The sequence below is a fragment of the Lampris incognitus genome, chromosome 14, assembly GCF_029633865.1.
Source record: "Lampris incognitus isolate fLamInc1 chromosome 14, fLamInc1.hap2, whole genome shotgun sequence".
Classification (NCBI taxonomy): Eukaryota; Metazoa; Chordata; class Actinopteri; order Lampriformes; family Lampridae; genus Lampris; species Lampris incognitus.
Genome location: NC_079224.1, coordinates 8,913,296 through 8,934,370, shown reverse-complemented (window position 1 = coordinate 8,934,370; position 21,075 = coordinate 8,913,296). Strand labels below are relative to the sequence as shown.

General features: G+C 48.9%; 1 protein-coding gene across 1 annotated transcript in view; it reads left to right on the top strand.

Annotated features, from left to right (window-relative positions):
* The window catches only part of LOC130123915 (voltage-dependent R-type calcium channel subunit alpha-1E-like), a 63,921-nt gene that overhangs the window by 13,195 nt on the left and 29,651 nt on the right, over nt 1-21,075 (top strand). The window contains exons 4-14 of the mRNA XM_056293245.1: nt 5,436-5,539; nt 7,273-7,431; nt 10,445-10,635; nt 11,562-11,665; nt 11,807-11,922; nt 13,370-13,423; nt 18,177-18,260; nt 18,681-18,890; nt 19,661-19,773; nt 20,051-20,163; nt 20,334-20,465. Coding sequence (XP_056149220.1) covers nt 5,436-5,539; nt 7,273-7,431; nt 10,445-10,635; nt 11,562-11,665; nt 11,807-11,922; nt 13,370-13,423; nt 18,177-18,260; nt 18,681-18,890; nt 19,661-19,773; nt 20,051-20,163; nt 20,334-20,465 — 1,380 coding nt within the window. The remainder of the gene's footprint in view (nt 1-5,435; nt 5,540-7,272; nt 7,432-10,444; nt 10,636-11,561; nt 11,666-11,806; nt 11,923-13,369; nt 13,424-18,176; nt 18,261-18,680; nt 18,891-19,660; nt 19,774-20,050; nt 20,164-20,333; nt 20,466-21,075) is intronic.

The window sequence follows — 21,075 nt, the reverse complement described above, 5'->3', positions numbered from 1 at the left end:
AAAAGAAGTAAGTCAGACTTAAAAGAAAATGCCCACATGTGTCACGGAGGCCGACAGGGACTCAGAACGAGGCCAGTGGGCCAGCGCTGGCGGCATTCATTCCACTTGATATTAATGAATTGCTGCAAGCTAATCTGTTGGGACGCCGAGCTCAATTAAAACCCCTAATCTGAGAGAGGAGCACATAGCAAAAAAAAAAAAAAAAAAAAGACTTGCCATTAGAACAACCTACCCAAAAAAAACTAATTTACTTCACTGAGATTGCTAAAAATGGTCAATTATCCCCCCCGCAACGAGACTGGCACAGGTGCATCTGATGCCTGTGATAGATTGTGTTCCCTAATGACTCGTTTATTTGTGTGCTTCTGTTCCTCTGTATGCAGGTACAATGTGCAAGTGCGTGAGTATGTGTGTGTGTGTGTGTGTGTGTGTGTGTGTGTGGGTGCACGTGCGCACGTGTGTGTCATGCCATCGTATCGAATGAAGGATGACCCTCTTCTTCTGCCCCTGGTCGGCTGGTTGTTCTCATGGAGTGTGACACTTCGCTGAAAACGCTGCTCTTTAGACAGGATGAATAACACAATGGTGTGGGAGTTCTGAGTGATTCATTAGCCATCTGGCACAGAGACAGACACCCAAAAATTAGACAAGGACACAGAGACAAAGACTTTCCCCATCAAAGAAACTGTTCTCGGCGTCTGGGTAGCGTAGCGGCCTATTGCGTTGCCTGCCAACGCGGGGATCGCTGGTTCGAATCCCCGTGTTACCTCCGGCTTGGTCGGGCGTCCCTACAGACACAATTGGCCGTGTCTGCGGGTGGGAAGCCGGATGTGGGTATGTGTCCTGGTCGCTGCACTAGCGCCTCCTCTGGTCGGTCGGAGAGCCTGTTCTGGAGGGGGGGATAGCGTGATCCTCCCACGTGCTACGTCCCCCTGGCGAAACTCCTCAACTGTCAGGTGAAGAGAAGCGGCTGGCGACTCCACGTGTATGGGAGGAGTTACGTGGTAGTCTGCAGCCCTCCCCGGATCGGCACAGGGGGTGGAGCAGCGATCGGGACGTCTCGGGAGAGTCGGGATTATTTGGCCGGGTACAATTGGGGAGAAAAAAGGAAACTGTTCTCCTGTGTGTCCTCCTGGATCACCACCTTGCCGTGGTGGAGAACCTTGCACGTGCTAATGATCCCAAGAGCTATGCCGTCTGGAGCTTGGTTCCTGGTAGGGTCCCCCAAGGTGGACAGGTCAAGAGGGACCTTCCAGTCGAGGCGTGATCCAACAAAGACCTCAATGGCGGAAGTGGCGGAAGATGTCTCCAGGTCACAACGGCAGTGAAGATGGATGACGGCTGCAACAGAAGGGTGGTCCCCAATCGTCTTGGTTCTCCATGCCGTTGGACTCGGGCCACGCCCTGCCAAGGACCCTGCGGTGGCTGCAGGGCGTAAAAAGCTGTCACGTGCAGGCGTCCTCCCATTATGTGGCTCCATCAATCTGTACACCCACCTGAGGACCCAGAAGGACCCAGAGGGGGGACGGTCATACTCAACCCCGAATGACCGCCCATGATGGTGTATGTGTATGTGTGTGTGGGGGGGGGGCTATGTTTGGGTCATTTTGACCACAGGTGGGTGAACTATATTAGTCTGTGAATAATCTGCCACCGTCGCTGCCTCATTCTGTGCATGGCTGCACCACGTGCAAGCAAAGACAGAGTCCAGCTCGGGTTCTGGAGAGGTGGGGAGTCTCAGAACTCGGTTAGGAGATCGCATCATCCCTAAGACTCCCTCAGCTACTCTGTGAACTCCATTAGCAGTTGATATTGCCGGAAATCGTCGAGTCCGTGGGTAGATGTGTCAGGGGGGCTGCAGTGGTCTCGTATCTAATCACGCTCCTATAATTGAACCGGATAACCAGTGGTTTTGTGGTCCCGCGTGGCTCGCCGTAGGGAAACCGTGGACCCGGCTATTAACAGTGGGGGGAGGGGGGGGAAACGACTCTTCTCGTGTAATTCCTACAGAACAGAGCGAGGTCCGAGCTCACGTGCTTCCCGTGCTTCCCGTGCTTCCCGTCCGCACGTTTGAGGCCTCCGGGCGTATTTATTCAGCGTACGGACACTTGGCCGAGTCGTGCACGACGGCATGCGGGACTTTGCTGAAGCGGTTAGCAACGTGATGCTGTGGTGATTACTGTTGTGTGTGTGTGTGTTTTAGTGGTGTTCTGGGTGTAGGTGGAGGTGTGTGGGAGAGGCTGCATGCGGTGCATGTAATGAATCCAGGCTCTCCAAAGCTCGTTTGGTACAATATCGTCCATGACGCCGCCGTGCTCGGCGCTAGCTAGCAGGAGCTCGGCCCCCCCTCTCTCTCACTCTCTCTCTCTCTCTCTCTCTCTCTCTCTCTCGGTGGGGAGGTGAACTCGCAGCCACGCGCCGAACCTCCAGCCCGGACACGTGGAGTGACGCGCTCGGCGTGACACGTGCGTTGATCGTCCCTCGTATGGTTTGCATTGTGCCTTTATGGCGTGTGTCAAGGCGGCATGTTGCGCCAGCGTGTCCCCCCCGTGCACAAAGCCAGGCCTCTGCCAGACCGGATCGGGGTGGCTGGTCTTGGTCACGCTGAACTTCGGTTGTGACGGTGAGACGTATGTCTGTCCAATGCAAAACAGACGGGCGACCACGAGCAGACGCTGTGTCTGTTGTGATGCGGCGGCGGCGGCGGCGGCGGCAGCTTTAGAGGCGCCTTGTTTGAAACGCAGCCTTGAAACGTAGCCAACGTGCTGCTCGCCATTGTTCTGTGTGTTTTGATGGCGATGGGTACGTACTCCCACACCTCCTCCCCTACTCTCCCCCCTCTGTCACTCTCTGTCTCTCTCTCCTACTCTCCCCCCTTTGTCTCTCTCTCTCTCCTACTCTCCCCCCTCTGTCTCTCTCTCCTACTCTCCCCCCTCTGTCTCTCTCTCTCTCTCCTACTCTCCCCCCTCTGTCTCTCTCTCCTACTCTCCCCCTCTGTCACTCTCTCTATACCTCTCTCCAACGCTCTCTCTCTCCTACTCTCTCCTCTACTCTCTGTCCCTGTCACTCTCTCTCTCTCCTACTGTCTTTCTCTCTCGCTCTCTCTCCTACTCTCTCCCCCTCTGTCACTCTCTCTATACTACTCTCCCCTCATCACTCTCTCCTACTCTCTCCCCCTCTGTCACTCTCTCTCTCGCTGTCTCTCTCTCTCTCTCTCCTACTCTCCCCGCCTCTGTCACTCTCTCTATACCTCTCTCCAACGCTCGCTCTCTCCTACTCTCTCCTCTACTCTCTCTCCCTGTCACTCTCTCTCTCTCCTACTGTCTTTCTCTCTCGCTCTCTCTCCTACTCTCCCCCCTCTGTCACTCTCTCTCTCTCTCTCTCCCCGCCTGTCACTCTCTCTATACTACTCTCCCCTCATCACTCTCTCTCCTACTCTCCCCGCCTCTGTCACTCTCTCTATACCTCTCTCCTACGCTCTCTCTCTCCCTGTCACTCTCTCTCGCTCTCTCTCCTACTCTCTCCCCCTCTGTCACTCTCTCTATACTACTCTCCCCTCATCACTCTCTCTCCTACTCTCTCCCCGTCACTCTCCCTCTCTCTCTCTCTCTCCTACTCTCTCCCCCTCTGTCACTATTTCTCTCTCTCACTGTCTCTCTCTCTCCCCTACTCTCCCCCCTCTGTCACTCTCTCTCTCTCTCCCCGCCTGTCACTCTCTCTATACCTCTCTCCAGCGCTCTCTCTCTCCCTGTCACTCTCTCTACCCCTCTCTCTCTCTTGCTCCTACTCTCTCCCCCATGTCACTCTCTCTATACTTCTTTCCCCTCTCTCTCCCCATCACTCTCTCTCCCTCTCTCTGCTACCCCCCCCCCTCTGTCACTCTCCCTCTCTCTCTCCTACTCTCTCCCTCTCTCGCTCTCCTACTCTCTCCCCCTGTCAATCTTTCTCTCTCGCTGTCTCTGTCTCTCCTCTACTCTCTCCACCTCTGTCACTCTCTCTCTCTCTGTCTTTCTCTCTACCCTTCACTGCTTTCAGTAGAGATTTTGCGTGGGCCCTCACTTGAGTTTCTGCCATGTGCTTTCTGCCCCTCTCCTCACACACATATACCCTCCCCCACACTTACCAGGACTCTGTGTGTGTGTGTGTGTGTGTGTGTATTGGTGTGTGTGTGTGTCTTTAAATGTGTGCACGTGTGTGGGAGAAGAAAGAGAGGAGTGATATTAGTGTACTGGTTAAAATGCAAAGTAGTTGTGATTTTCAGGCTGATATGGACAGAGAGCTGTGTGGAAACGTGAGCTTGGCGAATGAGCCATCTTCAGTGACATCATGATGGCATCGTCAGTGACATCATGACGGCATCTTCTGTGACATCATGACAGCGGACAGGTAGCCCTTATGGGCGGTGTTGGCGCTGCAGACCCGAGTGTTAAGCCACTCTTGGAGTGATCCCTTTTTTTCACACTGCTATAAGAAGCAAAATTAATTCCTTATTCTTTATTTATTTATCCCCCCCCATTGTACTTGGCCAATTACCCCGCTCTTCCAAGCCGTCTCAGTCTCTGCTCCACCCCCTCTGCCGATCCGGGGAGGGCTGCAGACTACCACATGCCTCCTCCCATACACGTGGAGTCGCCAGCCGCTTCTTTTCACCTGACATTGAGGAGTTTCACCAGGGGGACGTAGCACATGGGAGGATCACGCTATTCCCCCCCCCCCTCCACTCCAAACAGGCGCCCCGACCGACCAGAGGGGGCGCTAGTGCAGCGACCAGGGCACATACCCACATCCGGCTTCTCACCCGCAGACACGGGACGCCCGACCAAGCCGGAGGTAACACTGGGATTCGAACCGGCGATCCCCGTCTTGGTGGGCAACGGAATAGACCGCTACGCTACCCGAACGCTTAATTCCTTATTCTTCATGAAAAATTACATTCACTTTATTTAACTGAAAACGGGACTAGGCAGCCCTCCATGTCAGAGAGGCGATGACGTCATTCAAGCCTTATTCAGAGGTGATTTCCCTTCATGCATCACAGAGGAAATGTAGGTTTTTGTTCCTCCTCCCGCCGCCGGTTCAATTCCGGAGGGTCGGCGTTTGCGCTGCTGTTGCGTGGGTGGAGGGACATCGCTGTGGGTGTGGGCAGATGTTCAGAGAAGCCTACTAGGTGGATGTGGCTTTGTACTGTCTATATCCATAACGACTCAGACGATATTATTCTGAATGTATGATTTCACCCACCCACCACTGACACCACTGACACTACACTGACTACCTGTCTTGATGGCGCAACATGCTTGGATCATTTTCTTTTGTAGAAGAACTTCACTTTTTATCCTCAAACCACTGATCAATGTGTGTGTGTGTGTGTGTGTGTGTGTGTGTGTGTGTGTGTGTGTGTGTGTGTGTGTGTGTGTGTGTGGGCCACACTTCAGGATCCTGGCCACTGCAGGTGCCCACATGAACATTCCAGTGGACCTGCGGACCCTGAGGGCGGTGCGAGTTCTCAGACCTCTTAAGCTGGTCTCAGGGATCCCAAGTGAGTCCACACAACTGCTTACACACAGCAAGACCAGCAACGAGGGCTCACGTTAGAGTATATGTACTTGGTTTGTCTGACTGTAGGTGTTCTTGTAAACACATTCAGCTAAGATATACGTACGTACAGCCAGAAACCGCCACAGCTGGGGCACGAACCCGGGTCTACGGCACCACGGGCGACTACGTTAACCAGTCGACTGAAGGGTCCGACCCGTTAGCCAAGGGCCAGCGAGTCTAGTCATTCGTGGTCGTTACACTACCCCCCTGTAATGATCACGAATGAAGCTAGGCCTTGGCTAAGGGGTCGGACCCTTGAGTTGACTGGTTAGCGTAGTCACCCGTGGTGCGGGCGACCCAGGTTCGCATCCCAGCTGCCCTCTGAATTCGCTACAATATATATATATATATACATATATATATATACACACACACACACACACATATATATATATATATATATATACACACACACACATATATATATATATACATATGTATATATATAAACTACAGATATAAACTAAAGATATATACGTGTGGCTGTCACTGGTTTCTAAATCAGCAGTCAGATTCAACTTTTCATGTCTAAAAACCGCGAACATGGCATAATAAAACACTATGAAACAATCTTTTTATTCGTAAATGACTTTTTATGTTTTTTTTATACCTTTATCATCCATAACTGTTCTCAATTGTCTCACGAACCGAGTTAGCGGTCTTGTCCTCATTAATATTCATGAGCTGAGCTTTGAGTGATAAGTACAAGCAAGGGTTGGTGTTGAGGGTGGGCGGGGTTTCATATTTTCATGATTTGATCTGATTGGCTGTATGTAAATGCATTTGTTTGATGACTTCACGAGTGTCAGGGGGGGAAAAGATGAGCTGAGAGAAGCTGAACTAGGGCAGCTCTTTCAAAAAGTAATTACTGGGCGTCCGGGTAGTGTAGCGGTCTATTCCGTTGCCTACCAACACGGGGGTCGTCGGTTCGAATCCCAGTGTTACCTCCGGCTTGGTCGGGCGTCCCTACAGACACAATTGGCCGTGTCCGCGGGTGGGAAGCTCGATGTGGGTATGTTGGTCGCTGCACTGGCGCCTCCTCTGGTCGGTCGGGATGCCTGCTCGGGGAGCGGAGGGGGAACAGTGTGATCCTCCCACGCGCTACGTCCCCCTGGTGAAACTCCTCACTGCCAGGTGAAAAGAAGCGGCTGGCGACTCCACGTGTATTGGAGGAGGCACGTGGTAGTCTGCAGCCCTCCCCGGCTCAACAGAAGGGGTGGAGCAGCGAAGAGTGGGGTAATTGGCCGGATACAATTGGGGAGAAAAATAAAGGGGGGGGGGAATAAAATAAAATAAAGAGTAGTTACTGAAGTCAGGAAATAGTTTTTCTTTCAGTGTAAGGCACTTCTCAAGTCATGTTTGGGTTTGGGAATAAAAAACTACGTCACCTTTCAATCTCTTGGGATAATGTGTACAGATTCCTCAAGGACACCTCACAATTTCATTTCCTTTAGCCATGACTTTTTTTTTTCCAATCTAGCATTTTCTATTGTACTTTTCATCAAACCTGGCTCTCCGTTGCCCCTAGTCGATTGTCGGATGTCGGAAAAAGTAAAGACAATTGCTAAGCTCTGATGGCGGATCGCTGCTTCAATAATATTTTGCAGCTCTATGGCCCTCTACACTGTAGACCAGTGACTTAAAGTAATGTCCTTCTTTTGTGAATAACCCCAGGCTTGCAGATAGTGCTGAAGTCCATCATGAAGGCCATGATCCCACTGCTCCAGATTGGCCTTCTTCTGTTCTTCGCCATCCTCATGTTTGCCATCATCGGTCTGGAGTTCTACAGTGGAAAGCTTCACCAGACCTGCCTGCCGTCGGAGAACATCATGGGTAGGAGCCACGGATGCTGCTGACATTCACATAAAGGCCCATTCCGGTGCAAAACGCAATATTCTAGCTGCCTGGGCACTAGGATGCAGATTAGTGTACTTAAAAATCTGAACTTGGCATTTCAGTTCTTTTTTTTGTAATACACAGAATCAGGAATCAGGACAAATGCATTGTCATTTCATTCATGTACTTGTGTAGGCAAAAGAGAGGACATTTCATTTCTCCCAGCCCACAGCAGTGCAACACAAAAGATAAAAGCACATATCCAAAACCTCCCACGAACAACACCACACAAAACGTACAAAAACACAGTCCATTCAGTGCAACACAGTCCAAAAATTTCACTGGCCAGAAATCGAACGCCAGACAGGATGACTGTCAGAACTGCCGGTCTGCATGGGCTAGCAGTTAGCTTAGCCTGCCCCACTTCTGTGTCCTGTCAGACCGCCCTCGGTGTTTCCTCTTTTGGCGCAGCTCTGCGCAGGGCCGTGGTCCTTGGGCCCACCTGACGCAGCAGACCAGGCTCCCTCAGCTGATCCAGTGCCAGCTCCCCCAGCCGGGCAGCTTCGACACACCTTGTTGACCCGGGTGATATTCGAGCTGGTATGACTCTATTCGTGTTACGCTCACTCATATCTGAGTTGGTTGGCTTGTATAGCGTTAGGAGAGGAAGCCATGGACTCTTAATGGAGACTCATCCCAACCGGGGCTTGAATCCCCGATCTCTGGTGGGAAAGCAGGTGTTCTTACCTACTGAGCTATCCAGCTGCTGTGGCAGGGGTTGCTGAATGATACTGATTGAAATAAATGAAATAACATACATTGCCCTCACTCTCTAAATGTCTGCATTCAAATATTCGAAAGCACAGGAGTACTGTTTGATGCCACATGCCCCAAGACCTTTAAGCAAACAATGCAACAATAGCAGCAAAAATTTCTAGTTGGGGCATCCAAAAAATTACAGATATCAGAAAATGTACTGTCTATTCACTACCTTTCTATTCAAACCTGTTTATCTTGCTTCCTGTAATTGGAGGCAAGTTTTAGGTCTCTAGAATGGGTCTTTCATTGGAGATTATGGGAACCTCTGCCCGTCAGTTTTATCATTGTTCTCTGATATTGTGGCAGCAGGGAAGCCCCGTTGTTAATGCCCTTACTAAAGAGCAAATTTATGCGAAAGGTGTAAATAACGAAAGGCGGCGTGAATTCAGAATTGCAGCGGCCTCACCCAGTACCGTCCACGCAGTGTCTTTGTCCACATCTGCATCTAAGTTTGTCTTCATTTGGTGGCTGGGAGAGCTGGCGCTGGGTCGGCAGGGAGAGCTTGGTCTGCTGCATCCTGTGGGCCCAGGGACCACGGCCCTGCCTGGAGCCACGCCCAAAGATGTAACACCAAGGGCGGTCTGACAGGACGTGGAAGCGGGGCAGGCTAAGCTAACTGCTAGCCCATGCAGACCGGCAGTCATCAGCTGGCGTTCGTTCTCCTGGACAGTGATTTTTTGTTGTTGTTTAGTTTGGATGTATGTGTTAGTTTGGAAATATGTGTTCTTGTAGTTCTTGGATATGTGTTTTTGTCGTTGTGTTGCACTGCTGTGGGCTGGGGGGAAACGATATGTCGTTTCATTTCATGTACTTGTTGTGTACATGAAATGAAATGACAAAGTGTTCCCGATTCCTGAAATCCCTTGCACTGCTGTGAGGGCAAACATCTGCCCTGTTGGAAGTGTCCTTGGGAAAACTGAACTGACGGCGCTTGAAGAGCGCTCTCTCTTAACAGACCCTGTACTCTGACTTCTCTGCTGAAGAAAGGTGAAAAGACAATTCCCCTACAGGTTCAATTAAGTACTCCATTAATACTAAGTTTATTATTGAGCTGAACCCTCTTCTGTCATGATGCCACCCCTTTTGATGGAACCTTTCTCCCATCTTCCCCGAACAAGAAAACATCGTCATTTTCATTATTTACAATTCGATACTACTGGTTTACCAAGACAACCAGTTACTCACTATCCCCATCAGAGGGCTGTCAATGTTTTTGTTTCAGCCAACTGTGGGGTTTCATATAATGTGGTTGCAACATGCCCATGAGGTATTATTAGAGTTGTTGCACCATGCCGGCTGATTCATTCACCACTTAATTAACCTCCAACTACTCTGTAATCACACCAGTCAGGCCATGGTATTAACACGTTTCACTGTCGTTCCCCAATGTGCAACAAATTATTTAAACGCAATTGAAATACAGCATCGGACAATTCCCAAACCGAGATGCTAAGATTTTCACTGGGAGTGACGAAGAAGGACAGGATTAGGAACGAGTATATTAGAGAGACCGCTCAGGTTGGACGGTTTGGAGACAAAGCAAGAGAGGCAAGATTGAGATGGTTTGTACATGTGTGGAGGAGAGATGCTGGGTATACTGGGAGAAGGATGCTGAATATGGAGCTGCCAGGGAAGAGGAGAAGAGGAAGGCCAAAGAGGAGGTTTATGGATGTGGTGAGGGAGGACATGCAGGTGGCTGGTGTGACAGAGGAAGATGCAGAGGACAGGAAGAGACGGAAACAGATGGTCCGCTATGGTGACCCCTAATGGGAGCAGCCCAAAGTAGTAGTAGTAGTAGATTGAATAATTCCCAAACCAGTGTAATGGGGGACCAGCTGTGCTGGATTTCCTCTGACCGATCAATTGAATCGGACCTGTGCGATTGAATCAGACCTATCAGAGGAATACAGTCATATTTTCTGTACCTTCAACAAGGAGGTCAGCGCACACGCCTGTAACAGTTCCCCTGTTAGCAACATGGATTCAGTCTCTCGTGTAAGGACCCTGCAGCGGGGTCAACGCTTGCTGACGTGGAGGATGGAAATAGGGTCTTCCTGTAGACGGATGATCTTCCTGTCAACTTGCTTTACAGGCAAACACGCCGGCGTCTGAATATATTCGTCTGAACGGTATACCACTTTATCCAGCGACAGAGAACTGTACCACTTCTGTGCTTTTTCCCCGTGGGTAGAGAACGAGACAGTCGACTCCTCGGAGGTGGCCTTCGCCTGCGGGGTGAGGAAGTGTCCGGAGAGGTACGACTGCAATGACACCTGGATCGGGCCCAACGACGGAATCACCCAGTTCGACAACATCCTGTTTGCCGTGCTCACCGTTTTCCAGTGCATCACCATGGAGGGATGGACGGCTGTCCTGTACAACGTGAGTTGCTCCGCGTAACAGGTGCAGCGTGGAAGTGGAGGGCCGGGCCTTGGTTTCTGCAAAGTTGTTTCTTAAAAAAAAGGATTGAAAAAAAAAAAAAATGAAGTCTCCAAAAATTGCTTCGTTATTTTGTTATTTGTGTGACGTAATGGTTATTTCCGGTTGAATTAATTTCTAATGGCAATCACATCCAATAATAACCAAGTCATAGCAGGGCTCTTCTGTTTTACACCTTAATTGGAAAATGATTGCTGTTCATTGAACAGCTCCAAACAGCTGCCAATGCTCTAAAATATGAAGACAAAAGAAGTCGGTGTGTCCGGGCGGCGTGGCGGTCTAGTCCGTTGCCTGCCAACACGAGGATCGGCGGTTCGAATCCCCGTGTGACCTCCAGCTTGGTCGGGCGTCCCTACAGACACAATTGGCCGTGTCTGCGGGTGGGAAGCCGGATGTGGGTGTGTGCTGGTCGCTGCACTAGCGCCTCCTCTGGTCGGTTGGGGTGCCTGTTCAGGAGAAAGGGAGAACTGGGAGGAAATAGCGTGATTCTCCCACGTGCTACGTCCCCCTGGGGAAACTCCTCACTGTCAGGGGAAAAGAAGCGGCTGGCGACTCCACATATATCGGAGGAGGCATGTGGTAGTCTGCAGCCCTCCCCGGACCGGCAGAGAGGGTGGAGCAGCGACCGGGGCGGCTCGGAAGGGTGGGGTAATTGGCCGGAGACAGTTAATAATGATAATATATTACATTTATATAGCGCTTTATCTAGACAACCGAAGTGCTTCACAGAAAGAGGGGAAACTCAGGTCAACCGTCACCAATGTGTAGCACCCACCTGGGTGATGGGAGAAAATGGGGGGGGGGTGGGGTCCAAAAACAAAGTTGAATTTTCTTTTTTCTTTTTTTTAAAAATGTATTTGTATGTTCAGACCAATGACGCTTTGGGTCCTGCATGGAACTGGATGTACTTCATCCCTCTCATCATCATAGGCTCCTTCTTTGTACTGAACTTGGTTTTGGGAGTCCTCTCTGGGTGAGTATGAGACTCTGTGTGTGTGTGTGTGTGTTCATGCACATAGACATTTGTGTATGTATACTGTAGTAATACATATGGGCGTCTGTCTTACTGACTGACGAAGCAGTCGTCCTTCCTCCGCTGCTCTTCTCTCTGTAGGGAGTTTGCCAAGGAGAGAGAGCGGGTGGAGAACAGACGGGCCTTCATGAAGCTGCGGCGCCAGCAGCAGGTGGAACGAGAACTGAACGGCTATCGAGCCTGGATAGACAGGGCAGGTACTGGACAACATCTCACACTTACTTAGCACAACACAGCACAGGTTATTTAGGTACTTGTGGGCACGGCTAGCTCACAAGTGTGTTCACTAGCCCCTCTCTGTGCCGGTAGGCATTACAAGACTGTTCCTTTTTTCTTTTAATTAACCACGATCAAGTTTGTTGGCAGCACTGACTGGAAAAAAAATACATGAAAGTCAAGCAAACTAAAAAATATAAATCAATAAGAAGAATTCCTGTATGGGGATCATCAGTTCGAATCCCCGTCCGGCGTCCCTACAGACACAATTGGCCGTGTCTGTGGGTATGTGTCCCGGCCGCTGTACTAGCGCCTCCTCTGGTCGGTCGGGGCGCCTGTTAGGGGGGGAGGGACTGGGGGGAATAGCGTGATCCTCCCACGCGCTACATCCGCCCGGTGAAACTCCTCACTGTCGGGTGAAAAGAAGCGGCCGGCGACTCCACATGTATCGGAGGAGGCACGTGGTAGTCTGCAGCCCTCCCCGGATCGGCAGAGGGGGTGGAGGTGGAGCAGCGACCGGGATGGCGTGGAAGAGATAGGGAAATTGGCCGGAAGCGGGGTACCCCCCTCCCCCCAAAAAAAACAAAATCCTTCAGTGCACTGATTTCAGTTGAGTTGCCTTATTAAGAGGTTACTTTGTATGTCACTCATGATTTTTCTGGCATTTGTTGCTAGCTAGCCCACTAACATGGCTCGTATTTCTACATACAAAGAGTGTTTCAAAATAAGTATGCACCAGAAATGTCAGCCCTTACAAGATTGCAAAAGTCACTGGGTACAAAAAAGAAAAGATTTAAGTATGATTAAAACGATCCACCAACCAAATAGTTGGCCTCCCCGTGAGCGGCTTTTAAAATGAGACTGCCAGGCTGCAGACACTTTCTGAGTTTGCGGCTCCAGAGGAGCTTTGTTGAGCAGTGCTGTAATGGCAATCTACACTGTTCGTCTCCTACGCAAGTAGAGGGTGAGGGAAAGGTGAGACTGACTCAGACTCAAATGTTTCTGCGTGTGTGTGTCCCCGTGCATGCGCGTGAGTAAGTGTGTGTGTGCGCGTGTTCGAATTGTGCGCGTTTGTGTGCAAAAGAGAGTGCAACGCAAGAGCGTCTATACATGTCAATGCTTCCGTCCGTGTGGATGAGTGTGGGAGAGCGATGCAACGAAAGAAAATGGACAAGAAGGGAGACTGAGCGAGTGGTGCGTTAGTCATTGTGGCCTATAGGTGCTCCGTGTTTGAAGAAGGTTATTCAGGCCCCTCAAGCTCGGCTGCGTGCGGTGAACGACTTTGGGCTAATTAAGATTTCCACTTAGAGCACCAGCTATACCAGCTTAAGCTCAGTTCTGCGAAACTTAAAAAGTTTGTATCCATCCATGCTTTGAATGTATTTTATGTATATATATAAAACCTCAAATCTCGTACTTTTATTACAGAGGAGGTTATGCTTGCAGAGGAAAATAAGAATTCTGGGAGATCGGCTTTAGACGGTAAGGACACACATGCTGGAGTTGTACGCACAGTTTTTAGTTTGAGTCCTGACAAAGTTTTGAACTTACCGACTGTGTACTTAGTACTCATTTTTTGCTAGTAGGTTCAGCCATGTGTGAGGCAATACCAGTTATGGGGTAGTTTACTGAACATTGCAGAACACCTTCCCACGTAACGAGCACAAATGTATAAAGGTACAGGTAGGCACCAACACACGGGGAAGAAACTGAACATGAATGAATGTCAGTTAATCTCATCCCCCTCAGGTTTCCTTTACCCTGTGTGTCTGCTTTGTTTATTTATTGCAGTGAACAATTTTATTAACATTTTTCAAAGAGAAAGACAGGAAAGAAAAATAATAAAAATAAAAACAAAAGAACTAAAATAAAATTACCCCTCAAAATTCAGTAACAACACCGCATACAGCATTCAATACACATTTCCACTTATATGTCCTTGTTGACCAAGCCACAAACGGGCCCCAGGTAAGCTGAAATTGGTCCATCTTGTCCAAAAGAGAGTAGGAGACCCCCTCATAGCTAGCCAGCTGAGCCATATTTGTAGCCCACTCTTCATAGGGAGGGGGGGTATGCTCTCTTCCAGTGTCTCAGCAGTGTATGTTTGGCAGCTGTGGTGGCCAGGATAATCCACCTCTTCTCAGAGGAGGAGAGGCCAGGGTCCTTGAGTTCCGTTGTTAAGCCCAAGTGTCTTCTTTATTTAAAGTCATTAGTGATAAGACTAACTGCACACTGTCACGCCGGCAGCAAGAACAGGGCCCAAACGCAGACAGCGGAGACAGGCTGGGATTTGCCAAAGAACTTGGAAAAACTGGAGCGACAGGGACAAACAGCAAGGAAGGCATGAAGCACCCGGCCAACTAAAGAGGTGGTTTGATTAAAATAAACTAACGCTAAATTTAAAACAAAATGTATAATATTTGGGAATTGGTCAACAAACTCAAACAAGAAGCTCATGATAAATGATGTAGAAATCGAAAAAGTGTCAAGACGTCAAATTTCTTTTAGTAATAATCGACAATAAATTATGTTGGAAGCCACATATAAAGTATATTAAAGCAAAAAATATCAAAGTCAATTGCAATATTATATAAAGTCAAAAATCTCCTGCATCAACCAGCATACACGCCTTGTACTGCTCCTTCATACTTCCATACGTCACCTCCGGTGTGGAGGTGTGGGGGAACACATACAACACAAACACAGATCCAAGCTCAATCCTTCAAAAACGAGTCGTAAGAATTGTAAACAAAACCACTTACAGAGAGCCTACAAACCAACTCTTTATCAAACTGAACGCACTAACAGTTAAGGATTTGGTTGACTTCAAAACAACTCAGATCATGTACAGAATAAAACATCAGCAGCTACCAAACAGTGTCCAAAAGTTGGTCCAGATGAGGGAAAGTAAACACAATCACAGAAGAATATGTATACTGAAAAAACAACTAGTGAGGACAAATGCAAAACTTCATTGTGTATCCATCAAAGGAGTTAATCTATGGAACAACTGTAGAAAAGAAGTGAAGATGTGTAAATCATTAAGTAAGTTTAAACAACTCTTTAAAAATTACATATTGAATAAAGGTGTAGGATGGATGAACAGAGAGGTTGACTGGAATAACATGACATGACATGTAAGGTGCCTTGTTTGACTTGTGCCGTTTCATTTTGATTTCTATGCATTGGTTTTTCCTTTTTCACCTTTGTTTTGTTTTGAAAGTTTTGTTTTGATTTGATTGATAATGTATAAAAAAGGGGGCAAGACCAGAAAAGTTCTTTACTTCATCCTACGACCTTTTCGAACATGGACCAGTTATTACTTGTGTTGTTACAGAGAGCTTGCAAAATATGTTCTGTTATTTCCATTTGTTTTGTATTCTTGCCTATATTTTATTTTGTTATCTTAACATGTTCGAAATAAAATCATTCATTCAACGTAAGCTAACACAGGGTAACATTTATAATCCGACAATGAGCTGGGGCAACCAGGGGGAATATACAACTGCTGGAGAGACAAACAGGGAATGGGGAAGAGGGGCTTCATGTATCAATCGTTACTATGGGCAAATTTGTGCGTACACACCCATGGGATTTTTTTAGCCCTGAAGTTTGTCTCAGAGACACCGATTGGCTAACGCTGATGTCTTTGCAGGCCGGGGTGATTGCTCATTGCAAGAGGTAGACAATAGAATTACAAATAACCATCATGCTTTGTTGCTGACTGTCAAACTTGAGGGCTAGAAAAATTCCGTGGGTGTGTACACACAAATTTGCCCATAGTAACGACTGACACATTAGGCCCCAGGAGAGCCTTGGAAACCCAGACCACAAAACCATGACACATACATGGCATAATAGACATTGGCTTGAAGAACGAGTCATTTAGACTTTTGCAATTTGAGTTGTACTTCTTTTACTCATTTGTTCTTAGAGATGTACCATTCATAATTTGATATATGGCAGTGTAAACTACTAATAAGACACGTTAGCACCTAGCTAACGGGTCTGACCCTTTAGCCGAGCGGTTAGTGATGTCGCCTTGTGGTGCAGCACACCCCGTATCGAATCCCGCACCGGGCAAGAAAGTAACCGGTTACAGCAGAATAGAGATACACCAGAGGTAGTTTTCAATGTGTACACTGGACTAAACCTGTGATTAATACATATATCAATAATTCGTCAACCTCTTACGAAGAGCAGGTGCACCGTGTAAATATCTCATCATATTTAAACGGACTTCATTTTTTGCTCCCTTTGACCACATGTCGGTATTACAGCCGTAACAGGTGATGGGTGGACTCCAACCGGTTTCATTGCTCAGAGACAAACACCTTCACGAAAACAGTCCTCTCTCGGCCCCTTCATACAGGGAGTCCCGGGTTACGAACGCCCCAGATACGAACCGGCCTCTGTAAAGCCTTGTTATTTTACACCGAAAGGGTGAGATCGCTGAAATGAGTTTCCTCCGTCTGGGCTCAGCCTTAGAGACGGGGTGAGGAGCTCGGACTTCCGGAGGGAGCTCGGAGTAGAGCCGCTGCTCCTTCGCGCCGAAAGGAGCCATTTGAGGTGGTTCGGGCATCTGATTAGGACGCCTCCTGGGCACCTTCCTTTGGAGGATTCCGGGCACCCTGGGGTAGACCCAGAACTCGCTGGAGGGACTACATGTCCGATCCGGCCTGGGAACACCTTGGGATCCCCCAGGAGGAGCTGGAGGGCGTTGCTGGGGAGAGGGACGCCAGGAGTGCCCCTACTTAGCTTGCTGCCACCACGACCCGACCCCGGAGAAGCGGCTGAAGATGAGACGAGATGTACATACGATGGTTCGCACTAACGAACGGAGGGACTACTTCGCGCGACGCTCCAGGACACTGCGCGTTTTCGGTGGTGCGTCGGCCCGAGAGAGAACAGCGCCGCCGTCGCCATTTTGTTGGATCGCGTAAACGTTGCGTGCGTTGTTTTCGCTTAACGCTTTCGCGTGGTCACCCTCGTAACCGTGGCTTTAACGTGTAAATCCGACGCAAGGGACGGCGACGCGTCGAAGAAAAAGAAAAACGATACAAAAACAATAAGGCGAAAGGCTCCCATCGTCTTTTCGCTTACCCGGCGAGGCGGCGAGGCGAGCCCCGAGCGGACTCTCGTTTCTGGCGTCAAACGGCCGGCCTCCGCCGGTCGCGACCCGCTCCCGGGACAGTAGCAGGTGGGGAGTTTTGAATTGTAAGAAATGTTTCTTTCAAGTTTTTTTATATATATATACCTGGGCGTCCGGGTGGCGTGTCGGTCTGTTCCGTTGCCTACCAACATGAGGATCGCCGGTTCGAATCCCCGCGTCACATCCGGCTTGGCTGGGCGTCCCTACAGACACAATTAGCCTGTCTGCGGGTGGGAAGCCGGATGTGGGTGTGTGTGCTGGTCGCTGCATTAGCGCCTCCTCTTGTAGGTCGGGGCGCCTGTTCAGGGGGAACTGGGAGGGGGTAGCGCGATCCTCCCACGCGCTACGCCCCCCTGGTGAAACCCCTCACTGTCAGGTGAAAAGAAGCGGCTGGCGACTCCACATGTATGGGAGGAGGCATGTGGTAGTCTGCAGCCCTCCCTGGATCGGCGGGGGTGGAGCAGCGACCGGGACGGCTCGGTACAGTGGGGTAATTGGCCAAATACAACCCCCCCCCCCAAAAGAGATGATAGGTAAGACCAGATAAAACTTTATCTGTCCCCGGGGGGATATGAAGTTGTCCCAGCAGCCACGAGAAACAGCCAGCAGTTATAGAAATGGCACAAAATGAAAATAGATAAGGATGAAAATATTCTCCAAGGAAAAAAAGATACTGTATACACAAACCAGTATGGAGAAAAAGTATAAATATAATGACAATCATATGGACAATGTGGACCCGTGCAAAATGCATAGTGCACAACTGCAAAGTCACGAAAGTGTGTAATGTGTAACAAAATGCAAATGTTACAGAAATTATGCGCAGTATGAACAAAAAAAGATGCAGAATGTATGGTACATGACGGTACAGTGACAAAGGTGCAATATAGTATAACCGTGACATGCCTGCCCACACTATAAACAGTAGTATGTCTGTAATAATGTACAATATGTAGGCCTAACAGTAATTGTGGCAAAATGTGCTGCGTATAACAGCAGGGACATGATGTACAGTAAGTACCAGTACAGGTATAACAGCAGTGCCATAAGTGTTATGTCACACATATGTGTAATGTGTTTTAGTGCTGAAGAGAGCCACCAGTAAGAAGACTGGTGCCCGCAGATCAGGACCTGGGGAGGACAAGTATGGAGATGTGTGTACTGCAGGTGAGTCACAACAGTACTGCAGCTCACTGTCTTTCACCTCAGACCTCTTCCTCTTTGTTCTGCCATCTGCCTACTGGGTTGGTCTCTCTGTTGCTCTCCCTCTCTCTCTCTTCTCTCTCTCTCATTTTTCTGTCTCACACTCACTCTCTCTCTCTCACACACTTCTCTCTATCTCTCGCTCTCTGTCTCTCTTCTCTAGCTCTTGCTCCGATTTCTCTCTTGCTCTCATTTTTCTCTCTCTCGCTCTCTTCTCGTTCTCTCATTTGTCTCTCTCTTCTCTCTATCACTCATTATTCTGTCTCTCTTCTCTCTCTCTCGCTCATTTTTCTGTCTCTCCTCTGTCTCTCTCTTCTCTCTCGCGCTCTCTTTTCTCTCTCGCTCGCTCTCACTTTGTCCGTCTCTCTCACTCTCCCCGCCAAGGCATGTCTCGATCGAGGGTGAACTTCCGTAGCGGCCGGCGCGGCCCTGCTGCCTACCTGCGACGCAAGGAGCGCATGTTGCGCATCTCCATCCGCCGCATGGTGAAGACCGACACCTTCTACTGGACCGTTCTCAGCCTGGTGGCTCTGAACACCATCTGCGTGGCCATCGTCCACCACAACCAGCCCGACTGGCTCTCCATCTTCCTCTGTGGGTTTCAGTCCTGAACTGAGTCATAGAAAGTGTTTTGGTATATAAGTGTTTGTCATCTGTAGAATGACCCCTACACATTGCTAAATATCTCTCTGACTTGGATTAATTTATCCATCCATCCATTATCCCAACCGCTAATCCTGCTCTCAGCTGGAGACTATCCCAGCAGTCATTGGGTGGCAGGCGTGGAGACACCCTGGACAGGCCGCCAGGCCATCACACAGGGCCGAGACACACACACACACACACACACACTCACACACACACACACACACACACACATTCCTAGGGGCAATTTAGTATGACTGATTCAGCAACAGTCCTCATAGTTTGCATAGGTTTCCAGCAGGTGCTCCAGTGTCCTCTCACCATCTGAAGGTGTGTAGGTTGGGTTAAATGGAGACTTTGAATTGTCCATGAATGTGAATGTGAAGGTGGAAAGTGTCTGACTGACACCTTGTCCTGGGCGTCTTGCCCCTGTGTACCAAATACCTGCTGGAATAGGCTCCAACCTCTTATGACTGATTTAACAGATGTAGAGAATAAATAAATGAATTCAGCAATTTAGTACAGCAGGATTTCAGTGTTAATTCAGTTTGTCTATTTATCTGTCTAGGAATAAAAACTGTGTATTTACTGGTGTATTTGTGCTGTCTATACATTTCATAACGTCTGAAAAAAAATTAATATATATTTATACTGTTTTGGTCGATATGTGTAGCTGTCTTTTTACTTTGATGCGATTCCCTTTGTGCCGTCTTCTCCAGACTACGCAGAGTTTGTTTTCCTGGGGCTGTTTTTGGCCGAGATGTTCTTGAAGATGTACGGACTGGGTTTCCGACTGTACTTCCATTCATCGTTCAACTGCTTTGACTGCGGGGTGAGCTCATCCATCTCCTAGTTCCTCTCCACAGTAGGATGGATATGTGGACTATGGCCCAGGGGAATACTGTTTCCTATCATAAATCCAAAATTGGAATTTCTGATGTGGAGTGAGGACTCTGGGTAATTGGGAAGTAGGAGAGGGAATTGTAACACAGTCACCTGATAAAGCTAGGTTACACATTGTGTGTCTAAATAGAATCATGATTTATTTATTTTTTTATTTATTTTTAATACATTGTTGGAGTGTTTCTTGTCATATGGGGCCTGTGCAGGTCATTATCGGCAGCATCTTTGAGGTGGTGTGGGGCTTCTTCCGGCCAGGGATGTCCTTTGGTATCAGCGTGCTAAGGGCACTGAGACTCCTAAGGATCTTCAAAATCACCAAGTGAGTGGCTGAACTATGCTGTTATCATGTAAGTATTGTGATTACGGGTAAATGAATCTTGGGCTTGATTTTGTGATATAGAGTTTATTCCAGCAGCGTGTCTTGAAAAAGAGATTCTGGCCCTAATTGTTTAGATACAGTCAAAAAAGGTGAAATTTCTCTCCGCTTAGGTACTGGGCATCGCTCAGAAACCTGGTCGTGTCCCTCATGAGCTCCATGAAGTCCATCATCAGCCTGCTTTTTCTTCTCTTCCTCTTTATCGTTGTGTTCGCTCTACTGGGTATGCAGCTTTTTGGAGGCAGGTGAGGAAATCTTTTCAAATGTTTTGCCTTCATAGTAAATACAAAACCAAGATGCTTCGTTGTGTCAGTGTTAAGCAGCCAAGGACAGATCTCTGGGGGTGTCCGGGTAGCGTAACAGTCTATTTCGTTGCCTACCAACACGGGGATCGCCGGTTCGAATCCTCGTGTTGCCTCCAGCTTGGTTGGGCGTCCCTACAGACACAATTGGCTGTGTCTGCGAGTGGGAAGCCAGATGTGGGTATGTGTCCTGGTCACTGCACTAGCACCTCCTCTGGTCAGTCGGGGCCCTGTTTGGGGGGGGGGACTGGGGGGAATAGTGTGATCTTCCCACGCGCTACGTCCGCCTGGTTGAAACTCCTCATTGTCAGGTGAAAAGAAGCGGCTGGCGACTCCACATGTATCGGAGGAGGCATGTGGTAGTCTGTAGCCGTCCCTGGATCGGCAGAGGAGGTGGAGCAGTGACCGGGACGGCTCGGAAGAGAGGGGTAATTGGCCGAATACAATTGGGGAGAAAAAGGGGGGGGGGTTAAATTTTTTAAAAAAAGGACAGATCTCTGGTTGGTCATTTTGCAATACACCCTTTCTGTTCTTTGAATTATGGTGCTGATTT